An 11,600-nucleotide genomic window follows, 5' to 3' on the forward strand; every position below is an offset into this window, starting at 1 on the left:
AAGCGAGGGCCGAAGCCCATTCCAGGAGCCACCGATGCCCTGTCCAAGCCGATGTCCCTTGGCATGGCGATTTCGGTCACCTTCCGGTGGCTTCTTACGTGCCAGTAAGCCCCGGGCGGTTGAGCAGAGCGTGGCGGAGGCTGCCCCGGCACCGCTGGCTCTCCCCGCTCTGCAGCGGAGGATCCCTTCCTTCCCCCAGCTGTGTGCTGGGAAGTGCTGCCCACACGGAGCAGCACTGCCTGCACCGAGCAGCGTAGGCAGCCCGGTAGGAAACACGGCGGTGTCGTCCTCTGGCACCTGGCCATGCTCGCCCCGGGCGAGGTGATGTGCGTGGGCTTTCCCGTCCACGGGAAAGGAGCAACAGCGAGCTGACTCCGAGGGAGGGACGATGCTCTCAAACAGCAGCAGCCTGCAACGCCTGAACATCAGCCACGGATTATCCACGGCTCCTCTCTGCCTTCTCCTGCCGGGCCCTGGGTCGTACCCAGTGCACGCGGCACGGCATGGCACGAGGGTGAGCCAGTTGCCCCAGCCGTGCCGGCTTGCCGTTCCCAGCACGGAGGGCTCAGGGGCTGCCAGCGGGGCGGGCGATTGGGAAATCTGTTTCCTCTTCTGCTCGTTACAACACCGCAGTGGGCGCATCCACCGGGAGCGGTGAGGCAGCGGGAAAGTATGAAGGTCAGGGGAGGCTGTGGTTTGTGTGACGGAGGTGACCCCAGCTGATGCATCCCTCTACCTGCTCCAAGCACCCTGCCGGGGCAGCTCCAGCCACCGCCTCCCCTGGGACATCACCCCCGGCCCCACTCCTGCAGGGAGCAGCTCTCCACGCGATGCTGGATCCCGTTGGATCCCGTTCCCGGGTAAAAGACGGAGGAAAACGGCCACGCGTTCCCTGCATTTCCACAGGCAGGAGGGTTGGTGCCAGAGCCGGACACGAATCCGCACGAACGCATGCAAGGTGTCCGGGGCGCTGGCTGCTCCAGGGGCTTCGCTTGGCTCTCGCAGCATCGCTCCCGCTCTCGGCTTTGCTCCGACGCGGCCGCTCCGACGATGGCACCAGCGTGCCCGGCAGCCAATGTGACGCGCTTGCCTTGCAGCACTAACGAGCCGGCCCTGCAATCCTTGTCACCTCGTTAATAACTTGGCCGCTGCGTCCCAGCCGGGGCTGTGCTGTCTGCTACCTCCCACGTAGCTTGCAGGCCCCTAACTCACATTAGGGGAGCCGCTTTCATGTGGCCAGTGGTTTTCATCATCAACAAGCCACAGAGCGAGTGAGACGCTGGAGCAGAGGAAGGAGCCAACGGGGAGCCGGGCGGTGCAGGCCGGCATGGCGAGGCACCGCGGGCACTGGAAAGGCAGCTTTGATGTAGCGGCAGCTGGCCCCGAGGCCGCAGGCTCAGGTACGGCGTGGTCCCGGTGCCGAGGAGGCTTCCATGGTGAGGGGACGCACGGAGGCATCCCGCTTGACCCCATGCCGTGCTCGCGGAGGGGCTGCTCGGGTGAGGGGTGTCTCGGCACCGAAAGTCACCCCTCATGTGTGGTCGGGGGCAGCCAGCACGACATGGGGAAGGGAAAATAAATTAAGGATGGACGCGGAGGTGAGGCCACAGGAGGACAAGCCGATGGCTGGACGGGAGTGCGCGGTGATGGGCGAGAGGCTGGGCAGCAAGACAGTGGGTGAACAGGGCTGGCAGCAAGTTGGATGGAAAAACGAAAGCTTGGTAAGCACTCGGCATAGCTTGTGTGCGATTCTGCCGCCTCTCGCCCCACCGAGGCACTGCCGGCTCCCGCCGTCGCCGATCCCAAACACCCACGCGCTCCAGCACCTGCACCGGCTCTGCAGGCAGGCAGGGGAAGCCTGTTAGCGGCGCTGGGATACAGGGTTTAGGATCAGTTTTCTGGAGGAAGACCCATAATTTCAAATTTTGCCTCAGGAGGGGGGCATTCGAACAAAGCTACCGGTACCCCCATCGCCCACCCAGGGACCGGCTGTGCCAGGAAAGTGAAATGTGGATGCCATCAAAGCCTACAACCGCGGCTGCTGCCCACCAGGAGCGAGCCGTGGGGCGGAAACGCTGCCTGCTGCTGTGAATCACAAGCCCAGCGCTGGAAAAGCTCCGGCTGAGGCATTTCCTGCTGTTCTCATCGCATCCCCGTCTGATGCCTCCTTTGCGAAGCTCCCGTGCTGAAATCCCAGCCCCGTGGAAAATCAGCGGTAGCTTTCCTGCCGAGTCCGGCACAGCCGGAGCAGCTCACTCGGCTTTCAAGCCGCGGCTGTTTTCCACGGAGCCGGGACTGGTGGGGGGAATAGCGGGAGGTGCGGGGGCTCCCCAGCCGGCGTGGCGATGATTCGTGCGAACGGGCAGCGCCGAGCCGTGGGGGCTGCCGGGCAGGCAGGCCTGCCGGTTTGTGGTCAATTGTTCAGCCTCAGTGACTTCTTGAAGGGGAAATGGAAAGAGCGAACAGTGCGAGTTAATTAATTGACGCATAATGAAGTCAAGATGAGCATCCCCAAGGAGCTGGAGCTTGGATGGGGAAAGCAGCAGATGATGGCGTTCCCCGGCATGGGGCTGCTTCATCCCGAGCCCCAGCCTCCTGCCAGCTGCGCCGAGGACACCGGCTCTGGGCCAGGGGCAGGAAAAAAAGCCCCTGAATACTTTTCAGTGGCAACTTTTAATGGAACTGAGGTGTTACAAATACTGCGGCCCAGAGAAAGGAGCTGTGGAAGGAGTGAAATAAACCCATCGATGCCCGTTCGGCGCTTCGGTTCCCTTCGGTCCCGGGGGAAAGGCTCGCTATGGCAGCGCACGCAGACCCTGCCACAGGCTCTGAAGCTTTTTTAACTACCGAGGAAAACCCAGGGGCAGGGGGAAGGAAGGAGGGTCGGGCAGACCCCAACCCACAGGCTGCTGGACCGTGCCGGGTGTCCGGCCCCGCACGGGGGGTGTCGGCGGGCGGAGAGGGAAGAAGAAGGAAGAAACATTTCTTCCCGCAGAGGGAAGAAACACTACATTTCTCCGGGGAGAACTCCCCCCGCGGCGGCCGGAGCCCCCGGCCCCGCCAGGCCCTCGGGGGAGGCGGGCCCGGGCCTTGCGCAGGAGACGGGGGCCCTCTAGTGAGGGGCGGCCCGGCCCGGCCCGGCCCCGGCCTGCCCGCTGCTGCGCTGCGCTCCCCGCCGCCCGGCGCTTGGGGCCCTGCCCGGGCCGCTCCCCCGCGGGCCCGGCTCGGCCGCGCCTCCTCGGTGCGGCGCGGCCATGGCGGGGCTGGAGGCGTTGTACGCCTGGGCGCGGGCCGCCGTCTCCCGCCCGCAGGACGCGCTGATCTGCGGCGTCCACTGGGAGCTGGTCCGGCACGGCTACCGCTGCCTCGGCGCCGGCGACCAGGTACGGGCCGGGCCGGGCCCCGCCGGGCTCCTCCGCCGCGGAGGCTGCGTAGGCCGCGGCCAAGCCCCGGCCTTTCCTAGCGCCGCTCGCCGTCGCCGCTCGGCCGAGCCCGGCGCCCGCCGCCCGGGGGGAGCCGCGCGGCGCCGGGGGTGTCGGGGGGAGCCGGGCCGGTGCAGGGGGCTGAGGGGCCTCAGTGCTGCTGGGGGGACGGAGAGGGGGCTGCGGTCCTGGGGGCTGCGGAGGTCCCGGTGCTGGGGGTCAGTGCGGCGTCGGGGGATCCCAGTGCTGGAGGAGTCAGTGCGATACCAGGAAGGGGCTACTGTGGTGCTGGGGGATCTTGGTGCTGGGGGGGGAATCCTCTATCAAAAGGCGAGTGTCCAGTGTAGTGTTGGGGGGGAAATGTGGTGGCAGGGGAGTCCCAGTGCTGGGGGCCCTGCTGTGATACCAGGGAGGGGGACAGTGTGGTGCTGGACCCAGTGCTAAGGGCAGGGGGTCTAGTGGGTTGGGAGCCTGGTGTGATGCTTGGGGGGGCTGGGAGGGTGCCTGGTGCAGTCCTGGGGGGCAGTGGTGGGGGTGCAAGGCACTGTCTTGGCAGAGAAACCCCCCAGGACCAGGGGAGGAGACAGTGTGGGGCAGTGCCCCCCAGCAGCACTGCTGTGGGGCTGGGACAACCCCCCCCCCCCCCGACAGCTCTGGGGAGCCGAGAGGTGCCAGGCAAGGAGAAGGAGCATCATCCCCCAGTCTGGGTCTTTGTTGCCTCCTCCTGCTCAGCAAAGGGTGGTTGTGTCCCTCCTGTTCCAGCACAGGGACCCTGTGGGAGGCCGGCAAGCAGGCAGGGCCAGCCCGTAGAAAATAAAGCCCTGCTCCTGCAGTCAAAACCTGGAAGGCACTGAGAGATCACCTCCCGGAGACCTAGATCCACTCCCAGAGACCTAGATCCCTTCCTGGATCTCTCTGTGCAGCCAAGACAGGTCCCCCTAGCCCTGCAGCGTGCTGGGCTCGTGGGCAGGGTCTCAGCAGCACGTCTGTCCTGTTGCAGCCAGGTCCTGATGAAAGGAAGTCGGAGCTGCTGCCCGCCGGCTGGGAAGCCAACAAGGAAGTGTATACGCTGCGCTACAAGTCCACGGACGATGCCCATGAGCTGCTGCTGAAGGCCATCATGGTGGAAGACAGCATGATCTTCAACGTCATGGTGAGCACCCAGGCTGGTCCCTGTGGGTTTGGGGTCCTTCAGGTGCAGCGGCTGCTGCCGCACAAAATATGCAAAGAACAGCAGGGCCCATTTCTTAAATTTTTGCTGTTACTTGTTCTTACCTTGCAGCGATGTTTGTCCCTTGGGAAGGGGCAGACCCAGGGGGTGTTAGGGGCTGCAGACCTGCCCGTGCAGCAGCAGATGTGGCCCAGCATGAAGCTGATCAAACACCAGCTGCATCGGTGCAGCGATGTGGTTCGCCTTGCACACTCTGGCCCAGGTGTTGCCCCTTTTGTGTCCTCTTCCCAGCTCAGGATTTTTCTGCAGATCTTTTCTCCTGTCCCCCACAAGCACCTGCCTGGGGTGTTTCTGCTTTCACCTTTTGCAGCCCTGGTTGGGAGAGCGAGCAGGGAGAGCCTCACTGTACCCTGGAGTTTGTTTGCTCCTGGGGATTCGTTTGCTCCCTGGGCGCAGCACAGGGACGTGGCAGGAAGCAGGCAAGCCCATTCCTTGTGTCCCAAGCCCCTGGCTGTGTTTGTACCTGCTCCTTCCCTCATCCCCAGCTCTGCCAGGCTGCTGACTCCATGTTTCACTTGTCTTGCCAGGATCGCAGTTCTCAGAAGGTGGCAGATGTGACCTTGGCAGTGGCCGACTACATCAACCCGGAGCACCTGGACAATTTCCACAAGTAATCTCAGTTCCCTGGCATTTTCTGCAGGAGAAAATGTCCCGCTGGCATGGGGAGGGGGACAGAGACCAGGTTAGGGGGAACCTGGAGGACTCTCCTCCCCAGTCCAAACCCCAGGGGCAGTCCAGCCAGCTCCGAAATGCAGCCAGAGCTCCCTCCTCAGCCTCCCGCTGCACTGCTGGCAGGCAAGAGGGATTTAGGGGATGGTGGGACCCTGGGTCGGAGCCCAGGGGAGAGTCACCCCACCTGGGAATGGGCTGGGCCAGCCCAGCACTTTTATTTCCAGAGCACTGCCTGCCCGTCTGTGCTGGGCGGACACTGCCCAGCGGTGCTACAGCTTCACCTGTGGCCCAGACACCTTCAGCCATGGCCCAGACGCCCTGTGGCCTTGCGAAAGGCCAGTGCTATGTGGCGTGGTTTCTTCCAGTGCAGAACTGGTCGGGTCATGGCCGCAGCACAAAGGAGTCCGCGGGGCTGGGTGGCATCTCTGCCTTCTTAAATAGGGTCAGGGCTTTGGTGCCACTGTGTGCTGTTACCCCTTCCCGTCCCTTCCGTGCTGTCAGCTGGGGACACACGTTTTGTGCCGGGGACGCTTTGGGCATGTCTGTCCCCTCACCGCCCCTCTCGCAGCCTGTCTGGCACCTTGCACCCGGGTGCTGTGGCCTCCCCAGCCCACCACCTCGCCTCTCCTCCCTGCAGGGTGTACAAGAACACCGAGGAGCTGAGGACAAGGATTGCTTCGGGCATCATCGCTCCCCTTGGGGTCCCCGCAGAAAAGGCCAAAAAGGAGCCTGAGGCTAAGAAGAAGGATCCTGACTTGCCCCGGAATTACGACCCCCTCAGGGTCCCTCCCCGGCAGCCAGCAGGCTCGAGGGCACCGTCCTGGTGAGTGAAGAGCGGGTGGCTGCTGACGGTCCCCCGTTAGAAGGGACGTGGTCCTGGCACAGCTCTCCAAACTTCACCTCGGGTCCCCATCTCACACACATGGGGAGCAAAGGGGATCCAAACGCTCCCCAGCCAGTCTCAGCCTTGTTGGCCACGTGCTTGGGTTTGATTTAAGCTGCCGGCTGAGGGATGGCCTGTTCTGGAGCTGTGTGTTGGTTTGCCCCTCCTTTGGCATTGCCTAGGGGTGTAGCTGGACACCTACAGACCCAGGAGGCAGAGGGCAGCGTGCCAGGCTTTGGGGAAGGTGAGGAGTGGAAGGAGGGAGACCCTGCTCTATGCTGGCTGAGGGACCATCAGGGCTCCGGGGCCGGCAGAGCAGGGCCGGCAGTGGGAAGGACGGTGTCGTCGTGGGGCCAGGCAGCCTGCGGGAGGGACACCGGGGCGCTGGGTGTCGGATCGAGCCACGGGCTCCAGCAGAGCTGTGGGGTCTGTGCTCACGGCAGAGGGGAGAGGGCGTGTGGCGGGTGCAGAGCTCTGCCTTCGCTCGGCACAGAGCCGGGGCTGCCTCTAAGCCTCCTGCCTGCTGTGGCCGGTAGAGCTGCCTTCCCAGGATGGTGCACCCAGCCGGGGCTTGGGGCCAGGCCCGGGAGGTGTGGGCTTGGTGGAGGGGAACAGAGACCTCTTCTCCTTGCTCTCCTGACCCCGCTTTCCCTTTGAAACCCTTTGCTGGCAAAGCTGGGGAGAGGGGACGCATGGCACCCGCTTCACCATCCCTCCCTGGCCCCTCCGTGCCCAGCCATCCCTCGTACGTGGCAGGCAGGCTTCCCCTTCTCTCCCCCCACAAGCCGTAATCCCCTTTGGCTGGAAGTCAGAGACACTGTGGTGGCTCTGCCGTCTCTTGGGGACCAGCTGTGGCTTCTGCCTTGCGTGTCACCTCTTGCTGCTTTAACCCCACTGCTGTCTGCTGGTGCTCAGGGTGCGAGATGCTCCTCGGGGAGGCCTGGGCAGACAGGCTGGAGCTGGGCACGGCTCTGAAACCATGTTATTAGCACATATTATTGGCAAGGAGATGTGACAGCTGGCTGCAGGCTCACCGCCCCGCCGTCCTTGCACTCCTGGAAGCGGGACTGTCATTGTGTCTCCAGCTGGGACACGCTGGAGATCCTGGCCTAGCCCAGCACTGCTCAGGGAGCCCCTGGCATGGAAACTCCTGGCGTCCACAGACAGTTCCAGCCTGGAGCGGTGGGAACAGCAGGGCCCCCTTCATCTCAGCAAGCTTCCCGCAAGCCTGCCGTGCACACCGGTGTCCACACCCAGCTGCACCCTGGAGCAGGGAACGCTGCGTCCTGGGCATGAGGTGGCTCCCAATGCCAGCCCGCTCACGCAGGGTCCTGCAGGTCCCAGGGCCCTTTGGGTGCTGCGGTGCTTGCCATGGGAGAGCACCCATGAGCACAGCACCGGCAACCACACTGGCCGCTTGCTCGCTCCTGCTTGCTCCACGCAGCCGCTCTGCCCTGCGCTGAACGTCTCGCCGTGTTCTGTTTCAGGCCTTCCCCCCTGAGCCCCTTCGCTGTCGGCGGGGAAGACCTGGACCCTTTTGGGTGAGTATGGCTGGGAGAGGTCGTGCTTTGCGTGCCCGGGGAGCATCCCCTGCTCTGGCCTTGGGATGTGTGGGGGTGGCTGGGGATGTTCTCTGGAACAGCTGGAGTCCGCCTGGCTCAGGCGTCCAGCGAAGTGTCTCAGTGCGGATGGCAATGGGACAGTTGCTCAGTGCAAATTGCAAGGGACCAATTGACAGTTGCTAAACCTCAATATGGTTCTAATATCGTAATAAGATCCCGTCTCTTGCATAGATGATAGGTTGCAGTCTCCGTCTGTTTAATAATCAGCTTGTATTCATTTAACATGCAGTAATTCCTTCAGTAAATCAAAGCTGAATACGTCGTTAAGTGAATGTAAGCCTCTAATTTAAAATGTTACCAGCTGCTGCGTCTACAGCCCAGCAGTCTGGAGAAGGGGAGGCTTAAAGCCGAGTCCACAGATTCTCGAGTCCTGGTTGTGAGCCTCCTGCTGTCTGAGGCACTCGAGAGAAAGCCTGGGTAGAAGGAGGGCTGTCTGGGGGACTGATCTGCACAGATACATCTCTCGGTCTTTGGTTTGGTCAGGCAAGGAGAATGGAAGACTGTCATCTTCCATTCCAGTTAAAAGCACACAGTCAGACAAAAACCAGCTCTTGCAGTCGTTGCAGAGCGTCCTGCAGCCCAGGGTCCTCTTTGGAACCACTCTCCTGTGGGGATCGCATTTTTTCCCCTCTTGCAAGACTTGGTTCTCCATGGGTTTGGCTAGAAAAAGCCCAGCTAAAAACGTCCTGCCCGGCTGGAAGCAGAGGCCTGGAGCCTGGGTGGCTGGAAGGAAACCTGAGAGCACGAGGAGAGGGGGTTCAGTTGTGGGGGAGACCCTGTTTCTCTCGCTGCCTCCAGCCTTTCATCAGAAGTTTCTCTATAAATGACAAAAAAGATTGTAAATAGAAGCAGATTTGTGCGCTGACACCTGCCAGCGCTGGGGCTGGACACCCAGACTCGCAGGCATATGCTTGTGGGGCCTGGCTGTCCCGGGGCGCTTTGGGCAGCCGGCCTGGCGTAATGGAACTCATTAGCGCGGTTGTTAATGACTTGTATGATGGCAGCGGTGTCCAGAGGCTCCAGCCGAGTTTGCACAAAGCCAACCATGAGGAATGGCACTCGCAGCATGGGGCAGCTCTGAGGAGCTGCCGTGGTCAGCAAATGACTTCCAGGCAGCTCTTTGGAAAGGCTGGCGGGAGCCCCGGCCGGGTCTGCGAGCTCTTGCAACGCTGTGCGGGGCAGGATGTGCTGCTCGCTCGGGAAAGCAGAGAGCAGGGGCGGCAGTACGAGCCGGCAGGGTGGGCCAGCGGGTCTGACACGTGCCCAGGGGATGGTCAGCGGCCCACCGAGACTCACCAGCCATTGCTGATGCCCTAAATGGCTCCTTGCAGGAGCTGGGGGAAGAGGGAAGCTGCCTCTCCGCTGCTCCGAGTGTCTGGTTTGGCATTGGCTCTGAGGAAGGCAGGCAGGCGAGGGCTGTTGCTTCCCTGTGCGTGTCGGCCGCTAGCCCTGGGGGCTTGGTGGCACGGTGATGGCCCGGACCTGGGTGTTTGCTGGTGCCCTGGCTTGGGCACGTGCTCTGCAGCTGTAAGACTCCCACCTCGCCGTGACGATGAGCTGTGATTTGCATCCTGCCCCTGACCTCGTGGCGCAGCGCGGGCAGGTTTGCAGGGCTGTGATAACCCCAGGTAGGAGCAGGGTGTGATGCATTCGGGTTCCCTCCTGTGGCAGAGAGCAGCCTCCATGGGACAAGGATCCGCTGTGCCCCGGCACTCTTACACACGCACACATACACGTGTCAAGTGCTCTCTGTCTTGCTGCCGTGGGCTCGCCTCGCTGGCTTGCCCTGGCCCGTGTTGCAGGGGGTTAGGGGTGCTTTCCCACGTTCCCGTGCTCGGTGTTCCTGCAGCACAGGGACGCGCTTTGCTCCTCTCTCACCAGTGCCGGTCTTATCTCCTTCTCTGCCTTTCCTCTCCCCAGAGGTCGGAGTGGGGGAATGATCATGGATCCTCTCCGGCCTGGCTGCCCGCAGCCCGGCATTGACCCATCGTCGGGCATTCCAGACCGGCTTCCCCCCGGAGCAGTTCCACCAGGCGCCAGATTTGACCCCTTTGGCCCATTAGGAGCTGGTAGACCTGGGTAGGTATTGGGCTGTGCCTGGTATCCTCAGCCTGCTCTCGGGGCTGCCCCTGGATCTCCTGGCTGTTGCTGCAGGACTGAGCTCTCGCTCCTGGTTTGACTCTGCTCTGAATTTCTTTCCAGGCCGGATCCCGACCACCTTCCCCCTCCAGGCTATGACGACATGTTCATGTGAGGAGTCACCGCATGGCTCCTCAAGGCTGCGGCCAGAGCAGTCTCCTGGGAAGCAGGAGCGCTTTCCCCTCTTCGCTCCCCGTTCGGTGGACTTCGATCTTTTCAGCAGTGTTTTTCTTCTCCCCGTTCGGGGCCACATTCCTGTGTGTCAGACCAACCATAAAGGTTTTCCTTATGTGCAGAACAGAAGAGGAGGCAGCAGGTTTGTTTCTTTCCGTGCTCCTCTGAGGGTGCCCGGCCGTTTGCACCCAGCTGAAGTCCTGCCCCGCACGAGGCGGCAGCGTGGGGTGCGGCGCGGCGCTCCGAGAACGGCCCGAGTGCTGTGGGGTTTCCTCCTCTGCTTCTTCGGGGTGGCACCGCTTTTGCTGCTGGGGTTACGCGAGTGGTCGGTGCTGAGGAGGGAGCTGGCTTCCTGCCGCTCCTGTGCTGGGGAGCTGCAGTAGCCTCACTGAAGGTGACAGCCGGAGCGGGCTCCCCATGCAGAGATGGATTCTGTCTTGCTCTTTATCCGAGCGAGGGGCTGATCAGCGTGAAGGGCTAGAAAGCCCGACCCCCGGGGTCTCCATGGGCAGACCCCCAGCAGTGGCTGAGATCAGCTTCCACGTGGCCATGCGCACTGGCTTTAAAGAGCACCACCAGCAAAGCCTTTAATGCGCACGAGAAGAGACGTATATTGAATTCCTGGCCCCGCCTTGCCCCCTCTCTCCCTGCAGCCGTGTTGTTTTTCATTCCTGGGGTGCATGCAAAGCCCCGCAGGCAGCGTGGCGAGGGTTGCCGGCCGGGCACCGTGCGGGGCGGGGGTGAGCAGGAGGGTGCTCGGTGCCCACACGACCTGCTGAGCCCAGCACCCAGCCAGGGCCCTTCTGGGGATGCACGCAGGGGGCTCGCTCGGCTGTGGGAGTTGCTGTGCAGGAGAGGTTTATAGAACACGTTTCCCTACCGTCGGTCCTGTTGCGTGAGGCTGGCGCGGCTCTGCCTGGCTGAACTCTGCCAAACAGCCTGGGGAGAATGGGCGAGATCTGTGTGGCTCGGGCTCTTGAGCTCTTTCTGGAAACCTCCTCCCTTCCCCGCAGCTCCCCCCAGGGCAGTTAATTTTGGGGCTGCAGCTCGTCTGTCCTGTCAGGGGTTCATACTATGTTTTTCTTCTCATGGTTTGATTTCTTGGAAGGATGTTCATGAGACTGAAATAAAAACCTGACAACAGTGTTGTGTGGTGCTTGCTGGGGGTGGCCCCCGCTGCTCCCCTGCCCCGGCCACAGCCCCCTTCTCCCCGCCCTGAGAAGGGAAGCCCCAAAGCTCTGCCCAGGCTGCGCCTGCCCTCCCCGAGGCAGAGGATTCACGCTGGGAACCCGCTTTGTACCTTGCCCTGAGCAGCAGCGCTTTTCCGAGACGATGTGACTGTATTAAGAAAATTAAGTGGAGAACAGCCCAGCCTTGGCTCTGGCTGCGCTCCTTGCGGTAATTGGCTCTCCGGGGTATTGAATGCCGTTGGTACGCTGCGTGCAGCCGTGCTGGCA

The 11,600-nt window shown here is 62.7% G+C and overlaps 1 protein-coding gene across 1 annotated transcript; it reads left to right on the top strand.

Moving 5' to 3' along the window:
• The first annotated feature begins 3,118 nt into the window (after positions 1-3,118).
• Positions 3,119-11,288, top strand: PSMF1 (proteasome inhibitor subunit 1). Its single transcript, XM_072879270.1, has 7 exons — positions 3,119-3,383; positions 4,423-4,575; positions 5,181-5,263; positions 5,963-6,148; positions 7,696-7,749; positions 9,751-9,909; positions 10,033-11,288. Exons 1-7 carry the CDS (start codon positions 3,255-3,257, stop codon positions 10,082-10,084), a joined length of 816 nt encoding a protein of 271 aa, XP_072735371.1. The 5' UTR covers positions 3,119-3,254; the 3' UTR covers positions 10,085-11,288.
• The last annotated feature ends 312 nt before the right edge of the window (positions 11,289-11,600 follow it).

This window comes from Ciconia boyciana, chromosome 14, assembly GCF_034638445.1.
Source record: "Ciconia boyciana chromosome 14, ASM3463844v1, whole genome shotgun sequence".
Lineage (NCBI taxonomy): Eukaryota > Metazoa > Chordata > Aves > Ciconiiformes > Ciconiidae > Ciconia > Ciconia boyciana.